General features: G+C 36.7%; 1 protein-coding gene across 5 annotated transcripts in view; it reads left to right on the forward strand.

Moving 5' to 3' along the window:
• Positions 1–2,539: 2,539 nt before the first annotated feature.
• Positions 2,540–14,463, forward strand: part of cpamd8 (C3 and PZP like alpha-2-macroglobulin domain containing 8) — a 57,870-nt gene continuing 45,946 nt past the window's right edge. For 2 of the 5 annotated variants that reach the window (XR_015521933.1, XM_087304275.1), the window contains exons 1-5: positions 2,540–2,973; positions 11,350–11,501; positions 11,709–11,731; positions 11,868–12,033; positions 13,586–13,656. Coding sequence is in view for 1 of the 5 variants with exons in the window: in XM_087304274.1 (XP_087160400.1) it covers positions 2,882–2,973; positions 11,350–11,501; positions 11,709–11,731; positions 11,868–12,033; positions 13,586–13,638 (486 nt within the window). In the remaining 4 variants the exon portion in view is untranslated. The remainder of the gene's footprint in view (positions 2,974–11,349; positions 11,502–11,708; positions 11,732–11,867; positions 12,034–13,585; positions 13,657–14,463) is intronic. The other 3 variants (XR_015521934.1, XM_087304276.1, XM_087304274.1) reach the window with 2 other exon arrangements.

A 14,463-nucleotide genomic window follows, 5' to 3' on the forward strand; every position in this document is an offset into this window, starting at 1 on the left:
GGAGACAAATCATTTAACCCCGAATAAATGCCTAGTTCACTGGGATGCCTCTTTGTGGAGGAGTATTCTCGCCACAGGTCACTAACTCTCAAGCTGCCCAATACTTTTTTTTTGTGTCCTGCTCAGTGGCCTAATGGATATGGGTTCGAGTCCCATCTGGGGTGGTTTGGAACTGAGTGGCGCAGCGGAAGCTTGCTGGGCCCATAACCCAGAGGTCGATGGATCGAAACAATCTTCTGCTATGATGGCTTCTTTACCTAATCCCATCTATGAAACAGGAGCTGAGAGTACATGTTCAAACCATGAACATTTCATTTATTTTGCCTATTGAGCAAAAGGTCTTGCAAGTTGCAACTATAAATCCCACATCCCAAAAGTGCTCTTTTGTCTCTCTCTCTCTCTCTCTCTCTCTCTCTCTCTCTCTCTCTCTCTCTCTCTCTCTCTCTCTCTCTCTCTATATATATATATATATATATATATATATATATATATATATATATATATATATATTCATTCGAAATGCTGGTAGATATAATTTTTTACCTATCCCTTTTCAAATATCTACATGTCACTGTGTAAGCTTGCTTGTTAACTTATATAAATTTAAGTTCAAAAGGTCTTAAACACTGATTTTCAGTATACAATTACTATTGTAGCAATCTCTTTTTGAAGTCAATTAAGGCACTAGATGGCAGCACACTTCATTCGCGCATCAAACCCCGCTTCATTCGCGCGTTAGATTCACTTCAGAACAGACGCGGATTCGCGTGATGGGCAGGGCTTCTGTCTGCCCCGTGACTCTAGCTTCTTAGCTAAAGGGCTAACATGGATTTTATAAAGAAAATAACAGTGTTTATGTGCTTTATAAAGGATGATACGTTTAGAGCTGTGTTTGAGTCCACTACATCCTTTCAGAGGTGCATCCAGCTCTTTAAGCTCATAGACTCCTCCAGAAACTGAACCTGGCTGATGGAGGTTTTCAGCTGTGCTTCTGACTGAGCCCAGCTTAGTTTGATGAACTTCTTGTCGGTGTCTGCTGGGGGATTTCCCCTGGGACACCGACAACAGGCCATACGCGTCAAACGCGCAAAACGCTCAATTCGCGCCACGCCATTTGCGCCATGCGCACCACGCCATTCTCGTCATTCGCGCTGCGCCATTCACGCATATCGCGCCGCAGGATGTCTATTCACGCGTTTGCATTGACTTAACATGTAAATCACTTGCGCTTGACGCACGTGCCGCATCTGGTGTGAACGCAGCATTAGGATTTAAAGTCACTGAAATTGCAGTGAAGATCTTTCAAAATGCATTTTGATATGGTACAATGTCATTACATTTAACATCAAATTAAGTCCAAGCTTACAACTTAATTAATGTACATATTATGTTTTCCCAGTTATTACATTCCAGCATGCTTGTGTTTTGGTTTCATCCTAAATGATGAGACTTAAATAGCATAAGTGTCATAAAGATAAAGGCTCTTAAATGCTTAAACCCTGCCAATCAGCTTGTGTTTGTAATTATCGAAAAAAATTTTATATAATATAAATATATATTAAATATATATACATACAGTTGAAGTCAGAATTATTAGTTAATCTGAGTTATTTGAACAATATACATTTACCAGGCAAAAAATTTGTCAATATCTTCTTAATTTAAATTATTTTAGGCAATAATTTTAGTGACACTGGGATGCAACTAAATCAAGGTTTAAAATAGTACAGAATAAAAATATATAATAATTATAATAATTGTTATAAATAGACAGTAAAAAGAACAAAAACAAAAACATATAATTTGTCTAATGACATTAAAGCATTTATATCCATTAGAATGCTGATTTACCCATTACCTTAATGAAACTTGTGATTACGTTAAATTCATTCTTCATTCTTTATTCTAAACACCAGTAGCATAAAGTAGAATTGTCCACCTTTAAGCTAAAAGAGCAGCTTATTTAATGTTAATCAAAAAAATAATTTAATATGTTAATCTAATTGGCCAACGCATTTGACCAGATATAAAAACTTTGACCAATGAAAAACCATTTGCCACGCCCCTACTGGAAAAACCTAGGATCAATGAAGAACCTTTTACCCCGGCCCTACCTTTTGCCACGCCTTTTGCACTAGACTGCAGTTACCCATTCTAGGTAAAAACACCAAATACTATGATGTGTGTTGATGGTCACTAGAGGGCACCAGTGTCTCTATATAAGTTCAATGAATTTACCTCAGGCCAAAGTTGCATATTTCCCCGCAATATGAAATGACTATTAAATAAAGGTCTGAGGTAAAATTTAAGGTAAATAACTGGACTTGCACGCATGGTATTTGTTGTATGCAGCTCCTATAAACAAGAACTGACAAACCCCAATAGATCTCATTCAGTCGGAGCTGTGAAGCTTGTTGCAGGGACAGTACAGTCTTGTCTCTACTGGCTCAGAGGGGCTCAGCTAGACTTGTTCTGACACACCACTGAATGAGACAAAAGCCTGGAGAGTTCAAAGGGGCAAAAGCAGACTGGCCCGCTTACACTACAGCTCGCTGGGTCTGATGTGCATTAAATACCCGTGCTGCGCAAGGGGTGGAGATGGAGATAAGTTTTAACGCTGAAACATGAGCGATCGGAGCTCAGGCGAATAAATAAGGCACGCCAGGAGGGATTGTCTTCTTTACGCGTGGAGAGAAGTTTTAAAATCAGTTGCACGGACACAACATTTGGGAAGTGGGATGAAAAAACGGAGCACACGCTGAGCACCGTAGGCTCGTCCTTGCCCTCGTGGATACTTGAGTTTGTCCGAAATAGTACTAAAAAAGAAACAATATCTGTGGGATAAACGTTGAGGGAGACCTCAAAATAAACGAGGGACAACATGAGAGAGTTACATGTGCTGCGCAAATGCTGGAGTCTGTGGACTGTGTTCATGTGCGGCGTTATGAGTGGAGTTCATTCACAGGAAAGACAGTAAGTGTGTTTGCAGCGCTACTTTGAGGATGAGATTTAAGTAGTTTTTCTAGTCATTTATCTTTTTCTTTTTTTTTCTTTTTTGGCTGAAGGCAGATCTCACATGGGAAAAAATACTTTTTACAAAACGATGTTTTTGAATCATGCTATAGTAAATTACTTTAATCAATCTGTTGTAGTGATTATATTGCAGTAGTAATACTATTTTTATATATCAACCAGTTCTGCAGTTTTGTGCTATATGGATTTATACAACAATACACCACAGTTTAGAGTGTACAATAGTATCTCTTACAGTTTATCAGTTCACTATATGTAATAGCATGCATCAACAAAGTGTTGTAAATTCCGCATTATATACTGAATAATACATTAGATGGTTCAAAAACACTATAGTTTGTACTATAAAGTACTATAGTATTTTTTTCATGTGGAATGATAGCTGCATACTAATATTTAAAAATGTTTTATGATGCTGAAACAATAAATTAACTAATTTTATCAATTTATATATTATGGAATTTAAATACCTTTGTTGTTATATGCTAAAGCGTACTGTTATTGATCAACTGTACTAAATACTGTACTATACTATAGTTTTTACTATAGCAAACTGTGGTGTATTGAAGTACAACAAACCTCATACAGCATTGGGTAATCTGTTTATTACTATAGTTGTTGTATTACCATGCGCATCTAAAGTCACCACACCAGATTAACACTCTAACACTCAGGAATTTACTATAAATTACTAAAGTATTGCTGTTGATGTGTTTGGGTGCTGCTAACATAACAATAAACCAGTACTGCAGTTTTCTGCTGTGGTGTATTATACTACAATACACCACAGTTTCCATAGTGTAGTAGGTTATCTATTAGAGTTTATTTATTAGAGTTCACTATATATAATACAACAGTATGGTAAAACATTCAGTAAGAAAGAGTTGTAAGTTCTGCATTATACACTGGATAATACAGTAGTATACTGTATTTACTACAAATTACTATAGTATTTTTTTCAGGTGGAGTAATAACTGAATCCTCACAAATATATGAAAAATACTATACTTTATATATATATTATATTATTTATAACTCTATTATTATATGCTACATCATACTGTAACTGGTAAACTGTACTAAATGCTGTAGTATACCTTAGTTTTTACAGTAGCAAACTGTGATCTATTCAAGTACAACATACCTCATACAGCATTGGGTAATCTGTTTATCATTATAGTTTTTGTATTACCATGACAAATGTAGAGTCATCACAACACATTAAATTAAGTACTGTACTATAGAATGGTTCAAAAACGTACTATAGTATTGCTGTTGATGTGTTTGAGTGTGACTAACATCTAAACCTTAACAACATGTTTGTGGCATTGCATACAGTACCCTAACACCATGGTAATACTGGAAGATCGTGCTTGCCAAGATACTGCTGTTTTGGTAATAACTGTGGTGACTGATAGTTTAACAGATACCAAGGTTACCGTGGTACATTTTTGTTAAGGGTGGTACAGCTGGCATGATGTTATTCACTAACTCTCAAGTGATGTTATTTCAAAATATATTTGTTTCACAAATTACATGCAATCATGTCATTGTTGTAGTCACAGAGTTTTTTTTTTTTTGTATAATCAGAAAGACTTCTGCTTTAGTTCTGATGTTTTAATTGGATACATTAATATGCTGAAGATCTTTATTACAGCAAGAAGCTTACAGTGAATCTACTGTTCACTTTTCCAAGCATAAACTATTCCTTCAGAGACCTTCAGTGATTTTTACTGTTTTTTACAACACTCATCGTTTTCACTGTAGGGTTCATCTACTTGGTTCTTGGGAGAAGCCTCTTGGAACTACATCAATGATAACTGATTTTGCAATATAGTCCTGAACAGTGTTGTGATAGTTGCTATAAAAACAGTAACTAGTTACAGTTACTAGTTCCTTCATTCAAAAAGTAACTCAATTACTTTATTGATTACTTGCACCAAAAAAGTAATGCATTACTTTTAAAAGTCATTTTGAAGTTACTCTTCCAAAGAACATTTTTAATGCTCCCATTAATAACATTACTTAAGTGCTGCATGGAGAATGCACTGTTGATCAACCTCACAGTTTTAATTCATTTGCATTCTCACAACTAAAACACAAGACAAACTTAAATAAAAAGTAACTGTTATACACTGATTTAAGTCAGACCACCAGCAGCACAAAATGAATATTTCACAAGGAGATAAAGCAGCTGAATAATATATTCAGAAACAAAAAAAGCAAAAACTAAAGTTACTTCAGCATCATAAAAGCTTGTATTTAACCCTTAAATATGTTCTTTTACAGCTTGAGTATGAAAATAGCGACAATATACAACAAACACGAAATAAATAAAAGTAATATGAATTATCAATCAGAATCAATTTAGAGAAAATCAGCACCAAAAAAACTGCTATTATAGACAACCATAAATTGATGCATTGTAAACAAAATAAAAACATAAGAGCTGCACAAAAATGAAATCTACGAGCAATTTCCAAACTTTTTTAGAGTGGTTGGTTGGCATCCACCAATCCTACAATGCGTCGCTTCTGTAAACAGGAAGATGTAGACTAGACTGCTGCCAAAATGAATTAATTTACTAAAGTAACAGACAAACCCATCGTATTAACGGAGTTACTACATTTAAAAAGTAGTCAGTTACCGTATTAGTTACTGTCAAAAGTAATGCCATTATAGTAACGCATTACTAGTAACGCATTATTGCCCAAAACTGGTCCTGAAACTGTATTTTAAAATTTGTATTTTACAAGTAACTATCACTAAAAAATGTAGTAAAGCCCCAATTTATTTACAGCATAAATTAAGAATTAGGTTGCTTCAAAAAGCATCTATATAATAATATGAATTTGTACAGCATGCTTTTCTTTCAGTAACAAAATAAACACACAGCAATAAATGAAAGCAGTGAAAAAAACGCTAGTTAAGAAAGCATCTGATAACCCAGCAAGCATTTTTTTGTTTTTAAAAGATGTCTAATAGAGGTCTAATAGACATCTAAACACAGTTGTCTTGAATAAAACAAGGCTAAATTTGGGCTGTCTAATCTAATAGATGTCTAATAGGAATAGGTCAAAACTAGACTAGTCGCTAAATCAACATAAACGAATGACTACACATATAAAGTCTGTCTAATCCGCCTATTTGACGTTTTGTTTTTGTAGTTTTGGGCTATTCTTAGATGCTCCTACATTTTCCCTGACAGCCCAAATTTAGCCTTGTTTTAGCCAAGCTGTCTACGTTTGGATGTTTATTAGACGTCTATTAAACACGAAATTGTTTGCTGGGAATAGTAATGCGGATGTTTGCTCTCCAATCAAGTAAAGTTACATGAGGTTTATTTAAATATCTTTTTTATACAGTGGACTGCCTTTTGAGCAAGTAGCATTATAGTATTAATCATAGGAAAAAATGTCATTAGTTTTGTTTCATACCCTTCAAGTGCCACAAGTCATTTTTGCTCAAACTAACATGTTGCAATGTTAAATTTACCATGAAACAGAAGTTAAGATTGCCCTTTTTTCCGCTGTAGTGATGTACATCCACTTCAAACGGTCCTGAAAATGTAGGGCGGTGCATGATTTTGCCCTTCAGAATCTGGTTAGATTATTGGAGGACGGGTGTCGATAACAAAATAGAGGAAGATTGGCGGATGGATAGAAACGAGACACGGCCAGATCGCCCTGGCCTATTGGCAATCCTTGTGACCAGAAGTGAAGAAAAGTAATTTTGAAGGGGCAGGGAAATAATAAAGAAATAATGAAGCGATACATCGTTTATAACAAGCACTACAATCACTCACTCACTATCTTTCAGCTTAGTCCCTGATTTATCAGGAGTCACCACAATAAAATGAACCGCACATTACATTGGCATATGTTTTATGTGGCAGATGTTTTATGTGGTAGATGCGCTTTTAGCCGCCCTGGGAAACACCCATACACTCTCTTATTAACAGGCACACTCATACACTATGGCCAATTTAGTTTTACTCAATTCATAACAAACGCTACTATATACATATAAAAATACTAAGAGTAAATTGTGGTTTTATTGCAACTTTAGGGTGCTTTCACACCTACACTTTTGTTTCGGAACGTATCTCGTTTGCCCAGTTAGCGCGGTTCGATTGGCATATGTGAACAGGGCAATCGCGCTCTGTTCCGCGCCAAAGTAATCGCTCCGAGATCGCTTGAATGAGGTGGTCTCGGCTCGATTGAAACGAACCCTGGAGCGGTTCGATTGCAGTGAGAAAGCGATCCGATCCGAGCGCGGTTATATCACAGTGTTTTATGGATATGTAATAGGCTTACGGCTATATGAAGAGAGAATTATGAGTAGGGCGGGAAGTTTCGCGAGTCTCCGGATGCCCGCAAACGAGTGATGATCTCCCGGTAATCTCGCGTCTCTCTCCCAGTCCTCAAATAGGCATCGTCGCGCACCCTTCTCACCCCTCCCCACCGCGTCTCTCCTCAGACACGTCACGCGCGTGCACCCTGTCAATCACCACCAAACCACCACCTCTCCTGACAGCTGAGCGGGACGCTGCAAAATAAACCCTGACCCTGACCAATGTAAGAAGAGTTTACTCGCACGTGACTTGTTTTAGCTCTTTTAGTACATGTGTATGACATGTCATCACTTGACTACCATGATGTTTTAACAAACTCTATTTAAAAAAAAAGTGTTCTTTCAAAACAGTTCTGTTTCACAAATTACATGCATTAATGTAACTACCATGATGGAGTACAAAATAGGGATGCACCAATACAATTTTAATACAATAATTTTTTTGTCTAATCATTCTTTTTAATTATGCCCCTTTTCACAGCGTCATATGACAAAATATTGCAAACTCTAGTGTGACTGCAGCATAACCCTGTACTGAACTAACAAATCAGACAATTACAGAAACCTTTATAATTCATGTAGTTTCTTGATGATAGAATATGTGTCATAGACGTCAAGCACTGATTGATCTAGAAGCAACATGTTGTCTGGCATATTTGGTACCCATGACCAGGGCCAGGCGGAATCTGTGGACAGTTTTTGCAATTTCTGCTGAGAATTTTGGTAAAAATCTGCGGATTTCTGCGGAATTATTTTGGGAGTATGCAGCGGAGTATCATAACTAAAACCTTAATATACGAAATAGAAAGTAATAAATTACTGAATAAAAACTGAATAAACTCAGATTTACACATTTACTCAAGTAAATAAATAGAATTAATGATGGGCTAAAAATCAGCAGAAATCTGCGGAAAATCTGGGGAATTCTTCACGCGCAGATTCCGTGTGGGCCTACCCATGACATTGCTGCCTGTTCAAACTACTAATTTAAAATGAGCTCATCAACACAATTCTTGAGTTTTTTGGAGGCAACTTAATTGTTTTGTGTTCAATCCACTTACATTTGTAAAAACAATTTAGGTAACTTACTCGATTTCTGTTGGGACAACATGGTAGGAATTGTGTGGAACCCAGCATCAAGATCTGGAGAAAATCTGACACAGTGACTGTCATAACTGACAATAAAAATCAAGTAGACCAAACAAGACTTTAGTATGAAGGCATTTATCAACCAAAACAAACTATTCCAGCAAGTTGTTTAGATATCAAAATGAACTTTGTGTTTGCATGTTTTATTCACACCGGTTCCTTTTTTGATATCACTTGAAGTATATCGACCATTACCCTTAAACCTACAACTAAAAACTGATTAACAGGAATTTGGTTGGGTTAACAGATCCAGCAATTCTATGAGCAACTTCATCCTTCATACCAGGGCTGGCCAGAGCCTAGTGCCAGTGTCTGTACCTGTTACATGTGATTGTGCCAAGTATTTAGAGTACCAGAGAAAGAGGTCAACAGCCAACTTAGCCTTTCCAACAAAGAGCTACATTCTCTTGAGTCAGCTAGTGGCTCTTCTTTCCTTTAACAAGACAGTGCGATCATGTAAACACTGAACAGTTCTATGCCCATCGCACACACTATTATAAGATAGGAAGGTGAGGATCAAATGCAGTAATTTCCGCATAAATGCTCTAAAAAGGATTTTCTCATGCCTTGAGACTTAAATTGCTTCTGGCCTCGCTGAACTGTAATGCCAACCACCTGATATCTCAAACTCCGGCATGCCATTATACTCAAGGACACTGAGCTTCCCAGGTTGATTTTGGTATGTAATGGGTCAGAGAGTCACCTTCCAAACGTTTCACATCAATTAAGGTGACCGGAGGCAAATTTGTAACTGGATTTTTTAGCAGTAGTCTAGACAACTTGGATTCCAAAGAGGCGAAAAATGTCAGAGGAATTAGGATGATGTCTGTTAATTATATAATGACATTGCCCTAACCTTTGTCAAGGCATTGGTCTTTGAGAAGGCCATATTAGTTTTAATGACAATGACCCTATAAAATTGCATGCTTGTGACTTTTTCTTGAAAAGTCTTTATGCACCAAAACATGGTATTTAAAGACTAAAAAAAGAATAAATTTATGAAATTTTCCTCTTTAATTTTTGATTTTAATTTAAGTTTTATGATCACACAACCGCATGAAAAAAATCTGTTTAATCAAATCTGCGAAAGGGACTAAAACATATTCATGTCAAGTAAGTAGTTGGTGATGCCATTTTTTTGTGGTTCACCATTGTTTTTTTGTTTTTTTTTGTCACCAAATACTGATGCATGCCTTTAAACTAAACATGTAATACACACCCGGCAGGCACACAACATCATTAGACGTTAATATAAGATTTAGATTGTTATGTCAGGAGACCAAAATTCAATGTCTAGCCAGTGTTTTAGGACAATGTTATTTTGATGTCCAATAACGACGTCAAATGACATGGATATCTAAACATCTAAAACAATTGTCATATTAACATCAGTTACTGACATTTATTTGTCAGGTATGGCAATCAAAATCCAACGTCTGATCAAAGGCATAGTGGGAACGTCTACACAACGTCAGGCTGTAACATCATTAGACATTGTTATTTGGTTGTTTTTAGGTTGCACCCTCAACATCTGTCCTATGTCTTATGTCAACATGATTTTTAATTCCACCCAGAATGCAATGTCCCCACAACATTGGGGAACAGACTCAATTTGACGTTATGTTAAGGTCCTGTGCTTGCTGGGCATGTGCATGACATAACCATTCTTACAATTTTAAATTTTTTTGTAATTTATACACTATATTTATATACAATATTTTTAAACGTAAAACTTAAAAATGTATTTAAAAAGTTTGTTTTCGTTCCACCAAAAATGTTGCCATGTGTCAGTTTGAAAACTTTTCTAGCTATTCAATCTGTATTGTTGGTACAGTGCATTGTGTAATTGAATGAGCGGTCCCAATAATAGTTTCATCTATATAGCTTAAGTCTTATTTACACTACAAGTAACTTGCAGTAGTAAAGTGACAAGCGACCGTTTACTTCAATGGAGAGTGAGTGACTTGGTCCGTCTATGCGAGAAACATCGACCATTGGCGACCAGGTGGGCGTGTTAAACAATGCAACAAAGTTGGGAATCTTTCAACTTTATGCAAATGAAGAGTGACTTTCTTGATGCACAGCCAATAGTAACACCAGTAGAGCTCACGTGATCCTCTCTCAGCTCTCTCAGAGGCCGGATGTATTCGTGCTGTATATATGTACACACCCCTGCATTTGGCGCAGGTCACCAGCTAGAATGACTGGCAGCTACAAAGTCGCTGCTAGTCTGAATGAGGCATTATGGGGCAATTTTGGTCCCATCCAAGTGGGCAACTTGATGTCAAATTGACATTAAAAAGCAATGCAAATTGATTTGATTTTAATTGACTACTTTAATGTCAAAGCTACATCAGACTGATATCTATCATTGTTGTCTAAAAAACACATCAAAAAATTTTCCCCCCTTTTTTACACTAATGCTAGTAGCAAAATCCAGTGTAAACTGTGTTGGCTAAATTGAGTAGTAAGTGAGCCTAAATGATCGGTCCTGGTGGGAAATATTTACTTCACAGCCTAATTTAGAAAACCAGATTTTTGATCTGGACAGATTATTGATTGACTGGAGGTCAATCAATAAAAGACTCGGAAAACACTTGCCAGTTTGCATTTGAAGATATATACATCTAATATTTGTTTACTCAAACATTTTTTTTCAAGGTTTATCACTCTTCTTTGTTGGATTTGCATGCCCTATGATGTTAGATTCAGATGTGTGCTGTAGACAAAACAAGGTGTTAGTGTAATTGGTACCTAGAGTCTTGTGATGTAAACAAAAACAGTTGCTCTGTGCTCCCGTCCTTTGATTCACAGGGGTTACCTGATTGCTGCACCATCTGTGTTTCGTGCTGGCGTGGAAGAAGCCGTGAGCGTCACCCTCTTCAATATGGTGGAGGACACACGAGTACAACTACAGCTCAGCGTCAAGGGCGAGATTGTGGCACACAGCCATGGCACAGTAAGAGGTAAATATTACAAAATCAAGAAAACTGATTATCCCCCTCAGTTATCAACACTTAAACCTAATCTTCAGAAATACGACATCATAAACTTTTAGTATTCGTAAAAATTTATTTCAGTAAAGCTCTTTATTTCACTATAAAATCGCATGCTGATGAAGAATTCCGGGTGCTTGTGCAGTTTTTACTTGACATGTTTATTTTCCATTTCAGATAAGGGCACCATTAAAATAAAGGTGAGCCAATCATGTCATCAGCCCATTTTGTCTCTTGCCAAAATATACCCATGCAACATACGACTGGTTTTGTGGTCTAGGGTCATAAAAATCAGCTTAATGGGACTTCCATGCCTAATAACCACAATGTTCCCAGGTGCCATCAGATCTAAGAGGCCAGGCACATCTGAAAGTTTGGGGGAACCGCCAGCTCAACGAGGGTGGCTACATCTTCCAAAACCACACCACTGTGACGATAGACAGCAAAGGCACAACAGTTTTCATTCAGACTGACAAACCAGTCTATAAGCCCCAACAAAAAGGTCTCTCTCTTTTCACCAAACAGGAATAGCTTATGGATGACAATAACAGTTTTTAATGCTAACGATGTCTCTGTTTTTTTTTTTTTTTTGTGGCTTTAGATTGTTGGCTTACTGTATATTTTATGAACTTTCTAATATACTTGAAAAATAATTTACGTGTATATTAATCAGCACTAAACATGCTGAACAGTTCACTACATATTACAACTTTGAAATTTGCGTAAAGTTGATTAGGATTTTTTAAAAGGATCACGAAACACCAAAACACATTTTTTGAGATGTTGACAGTCATATATGTGTCCCATGTTGCTAAAAACACTAATAGGACACATATATTTCACAAAAAAGTGAAAATTGTCTGTTTTTGCGTTGTTTAGAGCAAATTCGTCAAAGCAATGTCACATATAGCGATGATAACCTTGTGTAAATTCCAGCTTGGAGACTGAATGTCTGTATTGGCGGGAACAATGTGACGTCATTGAGTTGTCATCATTTATTAATGAGAAAGACTGGGTTCAAACCAATCAGCATGCTCTATTGCGAATGAGATGCAACTTCGTTAATATGCATGATATAGGTTCAAAGTTTTTACCTGTTACAGTGTTCAGACGGAGAGATGTCACGTTGTGTTGCCAACCATAATTAAAACAAATGGAAACTAACTAACTAACTAACTAACTAACTAACTAACTAACTAACTAACTAACTAACTAACTAACTAACTAACTAACTTTGCCATCTGAATAAACATAAACAAAGAAGATTGATCGTACACTTACAGAATCCACAGAGACAGAACAATTAACGCCAACTGGATCTGGAGCAAATCTGGATTTTACCATTCACAAAGCTCTCGGGTAAAAAATTGTCCGTACAAACATATTTTTTTGCATGTTAGCAGATCACTGTAATCCCCATGCGAGTCCAGCAGCGTACTCATAGCATGTCTCCAAACAATTCTTCTTCTTCTACTTCTTTTAATTATGGTTGGCAACACAACATGACGTCTCTCTGCTGTCTGAATATTGTAACAGGTAAAAACGAAGTTATCATGCATAATAATAAAGTTGCATCTCATTCACAATAGAGCGTGCTGATTAGTTTGAACCAAGTCTTTGTCATGTTTTAATGATAAAAACTCAATGACGTCAAGTTGTACTGGCCGGTACAGACATCCAGTTTCCACGCTGGAATTTACACAATGATCTCATCGCTGTGACAAAATTATTTTTCAAACCGGAAGAACGTATTTGCTCTAAACAACGCAAAACAACCAATTTTCCCTTTTTAGTGAAATATACAGTATGTGTCCTCACAGTGTTTTTAGCAGCAAGGCACACATATATGACTGTCCACATCTCAAAGAATGTGTATTGTTGTTTCGTGACCCTTAAAATATTGTGACAAAATTGTAACCATTCACAAACTTGTCTGATTACTTTGAATTCATATTCATATATCTTCATGTTATTTCAAACTTAAATATATTACAGAAAATAATAAGTAGCATGTGAAGTCATTACTGCTTTTTCTTCTTCTTCTCTTTTTTTAGTACTTATAAATGTGTATGCTGTCACGCCAGACCTAAAGCCCACCAGTGAAAAGGTAAAGTCCTAAAATGATGTAAAATGCTAATTGTTATGTAGTATAGGGGCAGTTTCCTAACAGTAGAATTTTTTTATAACTAATCTTAAAAATAGGTAGCTTATTATTATGGCATTCATACAAAAACACATAAGTTCCATAAACACTTTCGCAAGAGAGTAAAGGCTGATTTATACTTCTGCATCAAGTGCACACATATGCATCAGCGCAGACTTCTCGCGGTCGCATAGCCCTCGCCATGACTGATGCCGATGCTAACGTGCACCACTCAAAAAATTTAACCTCACGTCGCAATGAGGCATAACGCAAGCTCTGTGATTGTTCGGCTTGGTACCGGTGACAAGAGTCCGCTGGTTCCCGCCTCTGAATGTGCAAGTTTTAGCTTCTTGTTGGGTTCAGAAAAAACAAAACTCGACACAGAGGAACAACCTACTGCCATTTAGCATTTCGGAAGTGATATTGCATAGCTTCACAAACAGCATGCACAAGTATAAATGCAGGACTACGCACAAGGCAGGCACCATGGGTCACCCCGTTCACTCAACGGAGAAGTATAAATCAGCCTTAAAAATTTTTTCTAAAAGCAGCTTCAGCTAGAGTATGTTGTGTGGACACCCATATAAAAAAAAGAAGTAATTTATAGTAAATACCAGAGATGGGGGACTCGAGTCACATGACTTGACTCGAGTCAGACTTTAGTCACAACACTTAGGACTTAAGACTTGCTTGACAAATATCCAGAAAAACTGGACTTGACTTGGACTTGGCTGTCATGACTTGAGACTTGACTTGGACTTGAGTTAAATGACTCGAAAAAAACTTGTT

Source organism: Danio rerio, chromosome 22, assembly GCF_052040795.2.
Source record: "Danio rerio strain M-AB ecotype USA chromosome 22, GRCz13ab, whole genome shotgun sequence".
In the NCBI taxonomy this organism is placed as follows: domain Eukaryota; kingdom Metazoa; phylum Chordata; class Actinopteri; order Cypriniformes; family Danionidae; genus Danio; species Danio rerio.